Source organism: Aphelocoma coerulescens, chromosome 2 (assembly GCF_041296385.1).
Source record: "Aphelocoma coerulescens isolate FSJ_1873_10779 chromosome 2, UR_Acoe_1.0, whole genome shotgun sequence".
NCBI lineage: Eukaryota > Metazoa > Chordata > Aves > Passeriformes > Corvidae > Aphelocoma > Aphelocoma coerulescens.
In genome coordinates, this window is record NC_091015.1 from 20,847,280 (window position 1) to 20,860,229 (window position 12,950).

General features: G+C 41.6%; 1 protein-coding gene across 2 annotated transcripts in view; it reads left to right on the top strand.

Moving 5' to 3' along the window:
• Positions 1 to 2,358: 2,358 nt before the first annotated feature.
• The window catches only part of CUBN (cubilin), a 151,870-nt gene continuing 141,278 nt past the window's right edge, over positions 2,359 to 12,950 (top strand). The window contains exons 1-9 of one of the 2 annotated variants that reach the window (XM_069006729.1): positions 2,359 to 2,492; positions 2,643 to 2,772; positions 3,084 to 3,176; positions 4,170 to 4,208; positions 4,985 to 5,086; positions 5,989 to 6,092; positions 9,766 to 9,892; positions 11,339 to 11,507; positions 12,252 to 12,383. In XM_069006729.1, coding sequence (XP_068862830.1) covers positions 2,374 to 2,492; positions 2,643 to 2,772; positions 3,084 to 3,176; positions 4,170 to 4,208; positions 4,985 to 5,086; positions 5,989 to 6,092; positions 9,766 to 9,892; positions 11,339 to 11,507; positions 12,252 to 12,383 — 1,015 coding nt within the window. In that variant the 5' untranslated portion in view covers positions 2,359 to 2,373. The remainder of the gene's footprint in view (positions 2,493 to 2,642; positions 2,773 to 3,083; positions 3,177 to 4,169; positions 4,209 to 4,984; positions 5,087 to 5,988; positions 6,093 to 9,765; positions 9,893 to 11,338; positions 11,508 to 12,251; positions 12,384 to 12,950) is intronic. The other variant, XM_069006728.1, reaches the window with a different exon arrangement.

A 12,950-nucleotide genomic window follows, 5' to 3' on the forward strand; every position in this document is an offset into this window, starting at 1 on the left:
CAGGAAGAGAAGGTGAATTTCTTCTTGTTCCTTGCATTAGCAGCCTTGTCTTCATCCTTTATATTTATTGCTCGCTGGTTATTGGTTTATTGGAGTTAATTAGTTGGAAAGGGAAGCCTGAATTGAAGGTTGACAGGCAACAGAGAGGGGCAATGCATACTCAGTGTGCAGAAGAAATGAATAGAGGAAAGGAAGGATTTTGTGGGCCACAGCCGAAGGCCAGGATGGAAACTGTCAGCATACAATGGACTTTGTGAAAGTAAGTTCCTGGAGTATCCAGACATTCAGCCACTCTGCTATGGAGTGCTGGTGTAGTTAGCCCAGAGTTTATTCAAACTGACACCCAACTGACACTTACACAAACTCAGTAAACTGTTAAAACAAAAAGCAAATCAAAACAAAAAGAGAAAAAATCCCCTCCAGACAGGCTTCAGAATCGACGGAAAGAATGTCAATGAGCACTAGTTTAATGGACAGTACCAGGATACCCAGAGGCAGAAGGTGTCCAGTAGACTGGACAGAAACATTGATAATTTGTCTATGCTGTCCTGTTTCTGAACAGATGTTTCAGAGCAAAAAGCATAATAGTAAATATAAAAAGGTGGAGGGACAGATTCTCAGTTGGTATAAAAAAACATAGCTCATGTGGATTGAATGGAGCAGTCATATTTCCAACAACTAAGGACACAATTCTGTATTTTTATGGAAACATTATCCCTCATGATGGTAAAGGACAACACATGGAAAATTCACCTGATATTCTCTGTTCTGGCAGGAACAGCTGATAGACTCCCTGCTGCAGAGCAGGTGAACACCCAGAGAGCTGTCCTTCTACCTCACTAGTAGGTACATGTGATGGACTGTCTTTGGTGGATTCGGGAGGAGCTTCCCCTCTGCCCTTCCAGATCCCTCGGCAGCAGCAGTGACTGCTGGGTTACCTATATCACAGTCAGTGTGAGCACAAGGGAAGTGGTCAGCATGCTGATGCTGTTCTGAATTCCAAGGTAAGTTTATGAAAACAAAGATAATAAAATGTAATAAAAATCTAGGTTTTATGCAAACAAAAATGGTGGGATACAGCTGATACAATCTAAGGCATTATGGTTATTCACAGTGAAGATCAAGTTATCTGTGGCAGCACCACAAACATTGGCCATCCTGACTTCACGTTCACAGTGTGCATCCGTCTCTTTTTGAGGTGACATTAGTATTTTTCGTCACCGCATCCAATTTCTTCCCAGGTTGTTTTGAGCTCATAATGCTTCCATCTGTGAAGGCTGTAGAGTTCATTCAATCCCCCAGCTCCAGGGGAGGTTCCACATATCTGTGGGACATCTGTAGGTCACAAGCACAAACTGGAGCAGAAAGACTGGGCAGGGTTAGGAAGTGCCAGAGCTCCATGGCTTCCAGGAAGGTCTGGGTCTTAAAGGATGCTGGTGTTACCTACAAGCAAGAGCAGGTACAACTGTTGCTACTCTTCTCAGTAGAGTTGTGAAATGTGAGCAATCTGAATAAGATGTCTACTAAGCAAAAAGGAAAATGAAAAGGAATGGTGGTGGGCCTGGAAGTTCAGGAAGCTCCTAGCATGAGGAAAGAAAACATATGCAGAGCTCCTCTAAGCAGAAAAAACAAAGCACAGAAAAGTCTTTTGCAAGGGGAATATGGAGACTCTGGCAAAAGCAAAGGAGAGGTGGGACATGGAGTCTCTCATGGCTTTCAGCAGCAGCAGCCTGAGCCTCAGCATCTGGGGACTGAGCCACCCTTGAGTCACAGCAACCATATTCAGTAAAATTGTACTTTGCTGTTGTAATCCATGGGATGCTGTTCAGTACTGCTGACTTGTTTGTGTCATCTGCCCAGTAAATTACTGACTGGAAGCTTCTCTTTCAATACAAGTATTCCCTGCCAGCCACTGTGGGTTTTACATTTGGGGTTGGGGATTTTTTTGTAACAGTTAAGTCCTTTAGTGCTGCCAAATAATCTTTCCTTTGCCCCTGTGGTGCAGCATGTGAGAGAGCCATTTCTGCAGCAGACGGCTGCAGATTACAAGGTGCTCAGGGAGACAGGGGTGCTCAGCTGTACAAAGGGCAAAGACATACTGATAAAATACAGGCAGATTCCAATTAATGATCTCTCAAAGCTCCTGAAACCAAAAGACAAAAACAGAAAAATGCATTTAATGTCTAGGGGATTTGCATGCTGTCAATCTTTAATTAAGGTATCTGAGATAAAGTTCACCCTTGCAAGACAAGGCAGCAGAATGGGCACCTTGTGAACAAGGAGCTGTGTGAGAGCAAAGGGCACCCGGGCTCACAACAGCCCAATCCAGCACTGGAGGTTTCACTTCAAGCTCAGGACAGCTGAAGGAGAGCAATGCTTTGGACTCCTCCTGTCCCTGGGCTTGTAGTTGTGTTATTACTACTTGCTGGACTGAGCTGTGACCCAAACCACCATGAAAAAAAGAGGCAGAAAAGAGCGACTTATGATGAGCAGTAAGTACCATTGTATTTGTTGATATGGTGGCCTGGCAGTACTGGTAATGGGGGCAGAATGGCTTTACTGCATCTCTATTTTACACACGCTTTGGCACATATGTGTAACTAAATGATCTCTTTTTTTATTTTTTTTCCATAACACAACAGGCCTCGTTTATCCTCCGAGCAGGGTAATTTAGTGTTCCATGCTGGCTCCAGCAAAAATATTGAATTTAGAACTGGACCACTGGGGAAAGTAAAAATTAATGAAGAAGACCTTGCAGAACTTTTTAGTCAGGTGATATAGTTACTTTTCCTTAATATATTTTCACTTTCAGTTTTACATATTAATGGTTAAATTGTTTTCACAAGTGTTTGATGTGTTTTGTATTATTTTATTTTATATTATCTATATCAGTAGTCTAATATAAAAGTTAGCTATTGCAGACTTGTAAAGTAAACATGCCATCACAGGAGATAATTACAAGATTAAATTGTTTGTGTAATGTGTATTTAAGTGGACTTTATAATAGTAAAGTTATGGAAGGACAAAACTTTCCTAAGCTTTTGAAAAGTCAAGGTTTGTTTCACATTATCTCTGTTGTTTAGGTTAGAGAGAGTAGCACAGAGATTCAAGAACTTAAAAAAGCCAGCAGTGCCTCTCAGAATGTATCCCAGCAGATTACTCTGCTGACCTCCAAGGTGAGCCATACCTTCGCGTTATCCTCCTCCAACATTCCCAGTTTTCCATTCCTCGCACTAATATTAAACAACCTGATTCATTTTAGTATTTCTGGATGCAGTTCAGGGAACTGGAGCAGAGTCCCTCTTTAACATCAGCTTGGAGTCTGTGTTTAATTTTGAGATGCTTATTCAGAAGCTCTGGAGACAATGCAAAAATTTCTGTAAATCCCCCAAAAATTTCCAGTTACTGTGATTCTTCTTTTTTCATTGTCAGCATCTGTATTGACTATATCCTCTAATATTTGTGGATAAATTCTGGAAATGGACCATATATGTTTTCATAGTTTTTAAACAGACATCCCATTCCACAGGTTAAATGGGCTATAGGGATTTTCTGTGGAAAGAAAAGACCTATGCAGTAGTTTTGTCACTTCCCTGCTCCGGAAAATTTTTTCCATGAGAAAATTTTTAAACCATTGCCTGATTTAAGTGTCTTTTGTTAGAGTGTTTCCACAAGTTCCTTATAGGAAAATATTTTATAGCCTAAGAGATCTTCCTTTAGGGAAATGGTGCTAGTATGTATCTATCATATTCCCTTATTCAGGGTCAGCTTGCTGTTTGTGGTTACAACCCACTGAGATTTGGTGACCCTTTTCTTGCCTGTCGGTGCTCTGTCCCAGACCTCCGTCCTTGTCATGCATGCAAGGACCTGGACAATCCCACAGGAATATTCACATTCTTGGTTTTGAGCGCCTGAACATGTCTTTGCAAGACTGAGTCTTGCCTTGTGGATCCAGGCTGGGACATGTTTAAGCTGTCATTTTCTGAACAGCCAAACCCACCAAAATCACAGTGAATGGGGCCTCATTTGGTTCTGACTGTCACCTGGTTTCACATATCAGCTATTCCCTTTTCTCAGAGGAATACATTTTGTTAGCTTACCAGTATCCAGCAAGTACCTCTGTGGTCACTCTCATACCAAGCACAATGCAATTTGCATTTCTTTTGCAGATCCTGAGTCTTGATAATAAACTTCAAAGCTTACAGCAGGTAAGTAAATGGGAAGCAAACTAGAGATCAGAAAAGAAAATCCCAGCCCCAAGTAAATAAAGAGAGGTTTCAATGATTAAATAGCTAAATTATTTCTTTCCTCTCATGCATTCCTCAGGAAAACCTTTTTTGGTAACAGAAGGTTAAAAAAAAAGGACCAAGATTTGTGGAGGAGGTGATATGCCTTCTTACAAAATATAAACTGTGTAAGAGCCTGCATTTCTTAGCAGAAAAACAGTTGTACATTCAAGAACAACAAGTAGATACCAAAGAGAAGTAAACATTTCCTTCACTGGTCTGTCAAGATAAAGACCAGAAACTCAAACTGGATTTTTATTGTATTGGAACTAGCTAAGTTTCAGCTGTTGCCTGCTTCTCCAGTGAGCTTGTGACAAGCCGCACCTAAAGGTGCTGTAAAAACAATTGTCAGATGAATCCCCATGGAATCAAAAAGACAAGATAACCCTCCATCTAGACTCTGCTGCTGAAGAACAGTCTCTATTATTATTTACTTTTTACAGGGCTTTTCTCATCCTAGTGCTTGGCCATTCTGTGTAGTACCAATCACAGCATGATTATTTTGTACAGGGATAAGTGAAATAGCTCAAAACTTTTACAAATCAACCTTGCTGAAAAAATTGGAGGGGGAATCCAAGAAGAATGAAAAAAAAAAAAAAAAGAAAAAAAAGAAAAAAGAAGGTTTGTCTTGAAAATAAATGCTAATGGAACACCAACTAAGCAGAAACCTCATTTTCTACTTTTTTCTGGCATTTCAGGACATCCAGAGGAGAGCATGCAGTAGTAACCCCTGTAAGAACACAGGGACCTGTGTAAACTCACTGGATGGTTTCTTTTGCCTCTGTCCCAGCAGCTGGCAGGTGAGTCTTTAACCTCCTTGACTACAGAGTGTGTATTTTAACTGTAAGTCTACATCTAGGTTAGTGTGATTGCCATGAAGTGCAGCATTTTAGGGTTGCTCAGGGTAGAGTGAGATACACTGAAGAGCAAAGCAGCAGTATCCCTCACTGGCTGGAGAGCAACTTGTTTGCTTCTCAACAATATCAATCTATACATTAAAAAAAAAAAGAAGCCCAAAGCACTGGGCCAAACCCTGCATGGTTCCACACAGGTGATGGCTTCATGAAGTCAGTGATTCTTGGCAGTTCCCACAGCAGAGAATTAGTCTGGTTTTTGCTGAGCACTGAACTGAACTGCATGCCTTGCTGTTGACCTTACACAAGGATAGAGAGAGAATGGGGGAAGGGATGGATGTTTATTCAATCTTGAACATGTAGGACAAATGGGGTGTGTAAATAATCAGTGCCATTCTGACTTTTTTAAATCCAGAGACTTTACTAGCAAATGGTTTAATGGTGCTATTATGTGCACCAGAGATGGAAATGTTGTATCTTCTTCTCAAAGGATTTCAACTTAAAAGTTAGCCCAGCAAGATTTGGGTCAAAATTTATGTGCTTTCCTGATAGAAACAGTTAAAAAGAAAATTTTCTGAGTCTTTTTCTAGTTGGAAAGTGAGGGGATGACAAAAATGTGCTGTTCATATGCTTTCTACATCTGAAATATTTTATCCCCATCTCACTGATAGTAAGGGTCACAGAAACACAGCTGAAAAATAATTTTGTTATTGTGTTTCATAAGGGAAGCTGTGTTGCTAACAGCCCATGGTTTGTATATCTTTGAAAACTATATTAAACATTGGGTCCTTGGTTTGCTTTGTTTCTCAGTTATTTGGAAAATAAACTGGTTTTCCATTTCATCTTAGGGCCCCCTGTGCTCCGAGGATGTTAATGAATGCCAGATTTTTGCTGGAACAGCATTAGGCTGCCAGAATGGAGCCACTTGTGTGAACACACCAGGCAGCTACAGGTAAACTCTCAAAACTAGGCACAAATATCCTGTGTAGAATACTCTGCTATTTTTTTACCCCATATCACGACTGCAACACAAGTTCTAGAAGTAAGTCTGTTTAATATCTATGCACTATAAACCCTAGCAGCCTGAGAAAATATGAGATCCTTACTGCATTGTACACTGAGCCCACCACAGATACAGAAGGGCCTCCAAAGCCATTGCCTGCTTTGACACAAGAAGAGCAGCAGGAACAAGATCCATCACACAGCCATGCCAGGGGAGAAGGCTGCAAACTGAAGGCTGGCTCCAGTGACCCACACCCCCTGTTGTAGGTGCAGATGCTTTAATGGAAATATCCTGCACCATGGGATGTAGCTGGGGAGGTGAGATGCTCATGATGGTCTGTAACCAGCACTCACCAACATGCCCACAGAGCACAGCCATGTTACCATCCCTCCACTATCACCCCTTGAGCTCAGAGGGAATGAGGTCATGAAGGGAGTGAACAGGCTTGGCCCAGAAAAGGCTTTGAATTGGAAACCTCCTGGATATATGGGCACCCTTGATCACTGGCATTCCCAGCACACTCAGTTGGTCATAGCAGGGTGCTAATAACACCAAGAGCATGAGTTAATCCCCATGCAGGCCATTCACTAAGGCTTGGACTTGATGATCCTTGTGGGTCCCTTCCAACACAGAGTATTCTGGGAAATCAGAAACAGTTCTGTGAAATGCCTCCATCCCCTCCAAAAACACAGGCACTGCTGAGGCAGCAGCAGAGCAAGGAATGCACAGTGCTGCCAGACAGAAGGGGAAGAGAAATGCTGTCTGCAGCTGTCGGACCAAGGGGGTGCCTGGGCTGCCTGTGTGCTGGGCCCCATATGCATGAGGCTTCTGGAGCATATTCTTCTCTGGCTGTGCCCAGCTCCTTAGAAAACATTCACTTGCTTGAGGACAAGCCCGCCTGAACATTTTGTGTCTCATTATCCAAAATGTCAAATAATCTGGTAAATAAATAACTTTCAAATATAACACAAAGCTATCCCTGTGCAATGGGAACAAGCACGCTGGAGAGCATGCCACAGCTTTCTGCAAAGCATTTTGTCTCCTGCTTCAGACCGAAAATCTTAGCCCCCACAAATATTTGCTTGATGTAACACTGGCTTATAGTGCTTTGTGAGTTCTTGGAAGAACCTCAAACAAAGGGAGTTCTCCTATAGTGCTCCTCATGCTTCAGCATTAACAGTCTGCTGAGGTGTCACTGGTGCGTGATGCTTCCTTGTAAGCTTTACTTTGATTTTAAAGGATATTTCTAGCTTGTCTGCAACAGATGTTTGCTGAGGAAACAACACACAAAGTAATCTGCCTTTATTTTTTCCTTATTGTGCTCAGAGATGTACAGGTGTGTGACTCAAGGTTTAAGGTCTGCCATTCTTGCAAGCGTTGTCATTGTATTAGTACAGCCATGATTCCCTCATGTACTTCTTGCCCTCCTTGGTACTTGCTGAATCAGTGCTTCATGAAATGAACTAGGACCTCTTCAAAAGTCATCAAAACCTTAATATTACTGCTTTTTCATTACACACTCAGGATTATTATATAGTCCCTTCCCCCAGTCCATTGTACTGCCTTTTATCTCTTTTCACATATTGTCTTACTTATTTCTGAGTGCTCCCCAAATGCTAAATCCATCCCCAGGCAGAGCATGACATCTCTTTTCAGCAGCTGTGAGGACATTGCTGCTAAGCTTTCTGGGGCTCTACAACCTAGGTCACCCCGCTACTGCTCTAGCATAGTTATATACACCAGTGTGGACTGCAGGAAAGAAAAGGGTAATTGACTTTCCATAGCCTGCAGAGATAATACCAGGTGGTGGAAGTACTGGATTAGGTTGCATGAAATGGAACATAATGCAGTCTTCACTCCTTGTTCATATTCTTTACCTGCATGCTTTTCCTGTAACTCAGGAAAGCACTGAAGTATGAGGAAAAAGAGCAAGTATCCAGGAAACACCTTCCTCAATCAGAGCCTTAAGTGGCCATTGCATCAGTTGAATGAAAGGCTGTGGAAGTCCCCATGTCTATCAGACTTCTGTGTCTCAACCAAAATAACAGGGGCCTCGTCACAAAGTGCCATGAGCCATGTGAGAGAGAACCATGGCAGTGCCAAGCAGCAGTGCATCACAATTTGGCTGAAGTGCCTTGCAGTGTGACCTACTTCTTGAAGCTCTTCTCTGAGAAACTTAGGATGCGAAGCAGATTAATCTTTGCCAGACTAGACAGGAGACAGTGCCATTGTTCTCCTCCTTTGGAGATGGTCACATTGCCTTGTTGTGTCCTTTGAAGTTGAACATGAAGCTCTGAATGTACTTTAGACATACAAAAGTCATCTGGTTCCCTGACCTGTTGCCTCTGTGCTTGCCCAGGCTGAGCTGCTGCACTGATGGGAAGGTGTTGTTCTGCTTGCTGTCTCTTACAATAATGAACACGCTGTCTTGCACTGCAGACTACAGTTAAGCATTAAGCTGTTGTGGGTTTTTGAAGCCTAAGTTCGTGTGGGTTGCTTGTCCTGGGTGCACCTGTTTAGTTACCTACAATTGGCTTATCAAACTGCTATTTCAGCTGAGCATGTGACATAGTGGAAGGGACAGCAGCAGCTTATTTTATATAAATTGCTCCAAGGTCCAGGTCAGCTGCACTGGAATACCCTGATTCTAATTCTGCAGAGAAATGCTCTTACAGAGCATTTTTCATTAGGCACCTTAAAAGCAATCCAAGATGGGTGTGTACCTGCCATATGTCTCTGCAAGCTGCAGACAATGCAGCATGTAACTTGAATCCAAATGAGAGTCTCACTGTCATTTTAATAAGAAGCTAGTGATCTGACAGGAGGTTTTCTGTACATTTATATCCCTTTCAGTTGTATTTCAGAGCCTCACATTTTGTCTATGTGGAAACAGAGCCAGAGAAAAGGGAAACATTATCCGATTGTTTGGAACTTCCCCATTTCAGTTCCACCACATATGTATAATGCTGTCTAAGCTTTGCCCTATAAATAATGATGTGATACATCTGGCAGCTTTCAAAACAGATCCTCCCAGTAGAAAGTCTTCTTTCAATCCACTGCTTTGTTCTTCCCAACCCACCAACCCCAAATGCCACCTCTTGCCCACCACACATCCCTAAAAGCTGATGTACTGCTGAGACAGCAGCTGCCCCTTGTTGTGATGGGGGGATTAAGGTACCTCACTCTCCAGGACAGGCCAGCCATGGCATATCTGCATATTACCAGAGGCAGGATTTTAGGCACTTGGCATCATACGATGGTCATAAACTGAAAAAGGAAGATTAGGTGCTCTTTGACTGAAGTGGGGTTTTCCAGGTTCATGTTCTGTTTAAATCTTACGTTAGACTTTTATTTTTTTCTGGTTTTGTGCTTATGAATGTAACAAAAGGCTGTAGATTCTCCCATAGGACCAGACATCCATGAATATACATAAGTCTCATGTGATTTTTGAGTGTCTTGAACAGGAGACTTGGCCTCTATGCATGATTATTAGCAGGATTGTGAATATAGGTAAAAAGATGTATTTCTTAAGAAAAACACCATAGAGTGGAGAATGGTAATAAACAATCTTTAACAGTGGGAGAAAGACAAATTTTTGATTTTTTTCCACTTTCACTATTAGCTGCTCCTGTACTCCAGAAACCTATGGGCCTCACTGTGCCTTGAAGTTTGATGACTGCCAGGAAGGATCTGAGACGCTCTGTGAGCATGGCCTCTGTGTAGATGGAGAAAGGGATCAGCCCCACAGGGTAAGGAACAATGCATAAACTTCATTACACAGCACAGCATGAGTAAGCAACAAATACTGCTGAGCATGACAAAACTCTGTAGCACACACTGCTGCTGAAAAACAGCAAGAAATGCCACTATACAATATAACAACCTTTCTGTTGTACCAAGGATGGCAGAAAGAATCAAAAATCTCTTATGTCTTGTTAGAGGTTCTTGTCACAGTATTAGATCTACTACTACATCCATAGGGAGCTTGGGAATATTTTTTTTATAAGTTAAAGTCTTATTTGAAATATAATATTCTTACTGTTCATTATTTTGGGAGTTCTAAGTTGCTAGAATATTTTACTGCTTAAATGATTAAGAAGGACAAACATAATGAATCTTATTTTTCCTGGGAAAAGGCATACCAGTGGAACATTACTGCCAGGGGCCTGGAAGCTGAAGGGCTGCACGGTGACTGGGTGGCTGCTGCTTATCTTTGGTGCTCCCCAGTGTCAGCTGAATGTGGTGTCTGACTCCAGGCCCAATCTTTCCAAGCATCTGCACTGGGTGGATGCTAGCACACACTTGAGTGCTCTTCTGGAGCAAGCTGGCTCATTCCATTTGGGCGAGGATCTGGGTACAGGGTGTTCACTCCAAAGAGACAGATGGACCCTGCCAGCTTTGGCTCTTTCCACTCAGAGCAGCCCTCCAAAACCACCCAGCCAAGCTTGTGCTCCTTAATACTCCTATATGCCCATGCACCATTCCAATCACAGCATGTATTTTTTGTGTTTTGCTGTAAATAATTGCTTTGCTTAATTTTTAGAAGTTTCACAACTCATCACTTATTTAATGCCCACTTTTTGTTGAGAAAGCTTTTCAAAAGGGTTCAATGTTGGCTTAACAGTGTCTGCTCCTGTGACAATCAACAAGCTCCCATTAGCTTTAATTGGACCAGAGCTAGATAAATGCTGAAATCTGGCCATTAGTAAAATTTACTAGAGAGAAAACTGTTTTCCTAAAAGAAAACATGTATTTGCAATTTAATGTCAGTGCTGCACCTTGCATAGACTATGGAATAATTTGATTAAAATAAAATAGCCAAGATGATTTCAGATTGCTTACACTGATCTGTTTGCCCTGATTAAAAAGCAAGTTGAGGACTTTTAATTATGTTTATGTACAGCTCATAATTGATCTTATTTTCTCTAGGAGCTTTGGGGTAAATTACAGATTTCTTTTATGAACATAATGAATGAGCCTGAGTTGCTTCCATAATCTGAATAAGTAAATTCAGAGGAAGAAATAGACTGAGAAAACTACTGAAGCAACTTACCAAACAAAATGTGCAAGCCATATAATGCTCTGAAAGCTTTCTTGCTATAGTTTGAAAGTCATTTTATGAAATTAACTCCTCCTGCTTTTTTCTTGACTATTGCAAATGTCTTCTATATGCAATGTGGTGTTTTCTGTGGCAGCCCAAGTACCACTGTATCTGTGAAACTGGCTGGATGTCCCCTCCTGGCAGCCCTGCCTGCAGCGCTGATATCGATGAATGCAGCCTCCCTCAGCCTCCGTGTTCACAGGATCCACCTGTGCAGTGCCACAACACTCTAGGCTCCTACACCTGTGGTCCCTGCCCCACAGGTATCTCGTCCTTCTATGCTCTCAGGTGGGATGGGGTGTCAGGGGTACTGCTGCTCATGTAGCATAAGCACAGACACAGGATGCACATGAGAGTAACTCCATGAAATGCTTTGGTCTGTATTCTAGGGAATAAATGCTTTCAGGTTATGTCCTATCTAGGTAACACAGGCAGTAGAGTCTAATGCACGATTTATCTCATTCTAAACTGAGCACCTAAATAGATCTGATGTCCACAGGTACCTTCATTTCCATCATGTCCTATCACCTTCATGTAATAGGTCTGCGGTACTTTCATATCTGCATGTTTCCTGCCCTAAGGCAATATAAAATCTGATTGTCCCCTCAGACCATATAACCTATGATTACTCTTCCTGAGTTGGGCAGGTGGTGTCTATGGGAGGACTTCTTAAAGTATTTAACTGAAGTTGCAAGAAAGCTTTGCTGCAAAATGTACATACATGCACTAGACCAGAACTACATCCTCTTTAGGTAAAAGTGTGTTTGAATCTGGAATATCCAGAATGCAGTTAAAATAAAACATTCTTCCACACACATCTCCAACCTGTTGTGTTTGAAACCTAATTTTCAGACCGGTATTAATTTTAATCACTTCTGAGAGAGACAGGTCTACTCTTGTGCTAATGAAGTGCAATTCAGTTGTACTCTGTGAAAAGATTTGGTCAAAGAAGAAACCAAAAAGGCCAGGCATTTTCTTTCTGATGTCTTTTCTGTGCTGCTTTTTAGGCTGGCATGGAAATGGCTACACTTGCCAAGATATTGATGAATGTGCAATTAATAATGGAGGCTGCTCAACAGTACCAATGGTCCAATGTATCAACACAGCTGGGTCATTCCACTGTGGGCTCTGTCCACCAGGTAAAATGGATTTCCTGCTGATAATACTATGAAAGGGCTTAAAAGATGAAGATTCAACACATTTGAGCCCGTTTTGGGGTAGATTTAAGAAGCTGAAAATTGGTTTTATAGAAAGAATATCACATACACAATACTGTAATACAGAATGCAGAGTCCAAGGATGTTCAAACTGCTTCAGCTATTAATGGACATTGTATAGAGTATGCCTGTAAAGATGATCCTCTGAAATGTGTTTCTTTTGTACTAGGTAGATGTTTTCAGTGTTAGAGCCTTGATTTGGTGAAGTACTTCCTTTACAAGATCATTAATGGGAAACAAGGATTGCATAATTATGATAGTAATTTCATTGTCTGTATTAATTGAAGGAGTATCCTGTGTGCCATAAATCAGCTGTATTGTCTGCAGTAAAAAAAGGCCTTGATAATTGTCACGCTCTGAATGCTGTCTGAGGAGGCTGAGTGTTTCCATTGCAGTACAGGTCAAGCAGTGGAAGTTGCAACTTTACAATTTGTGGTTTACGATTTAAAATGCTTTCTGAAATGTATGGTGTCATTACTAGAAATACAG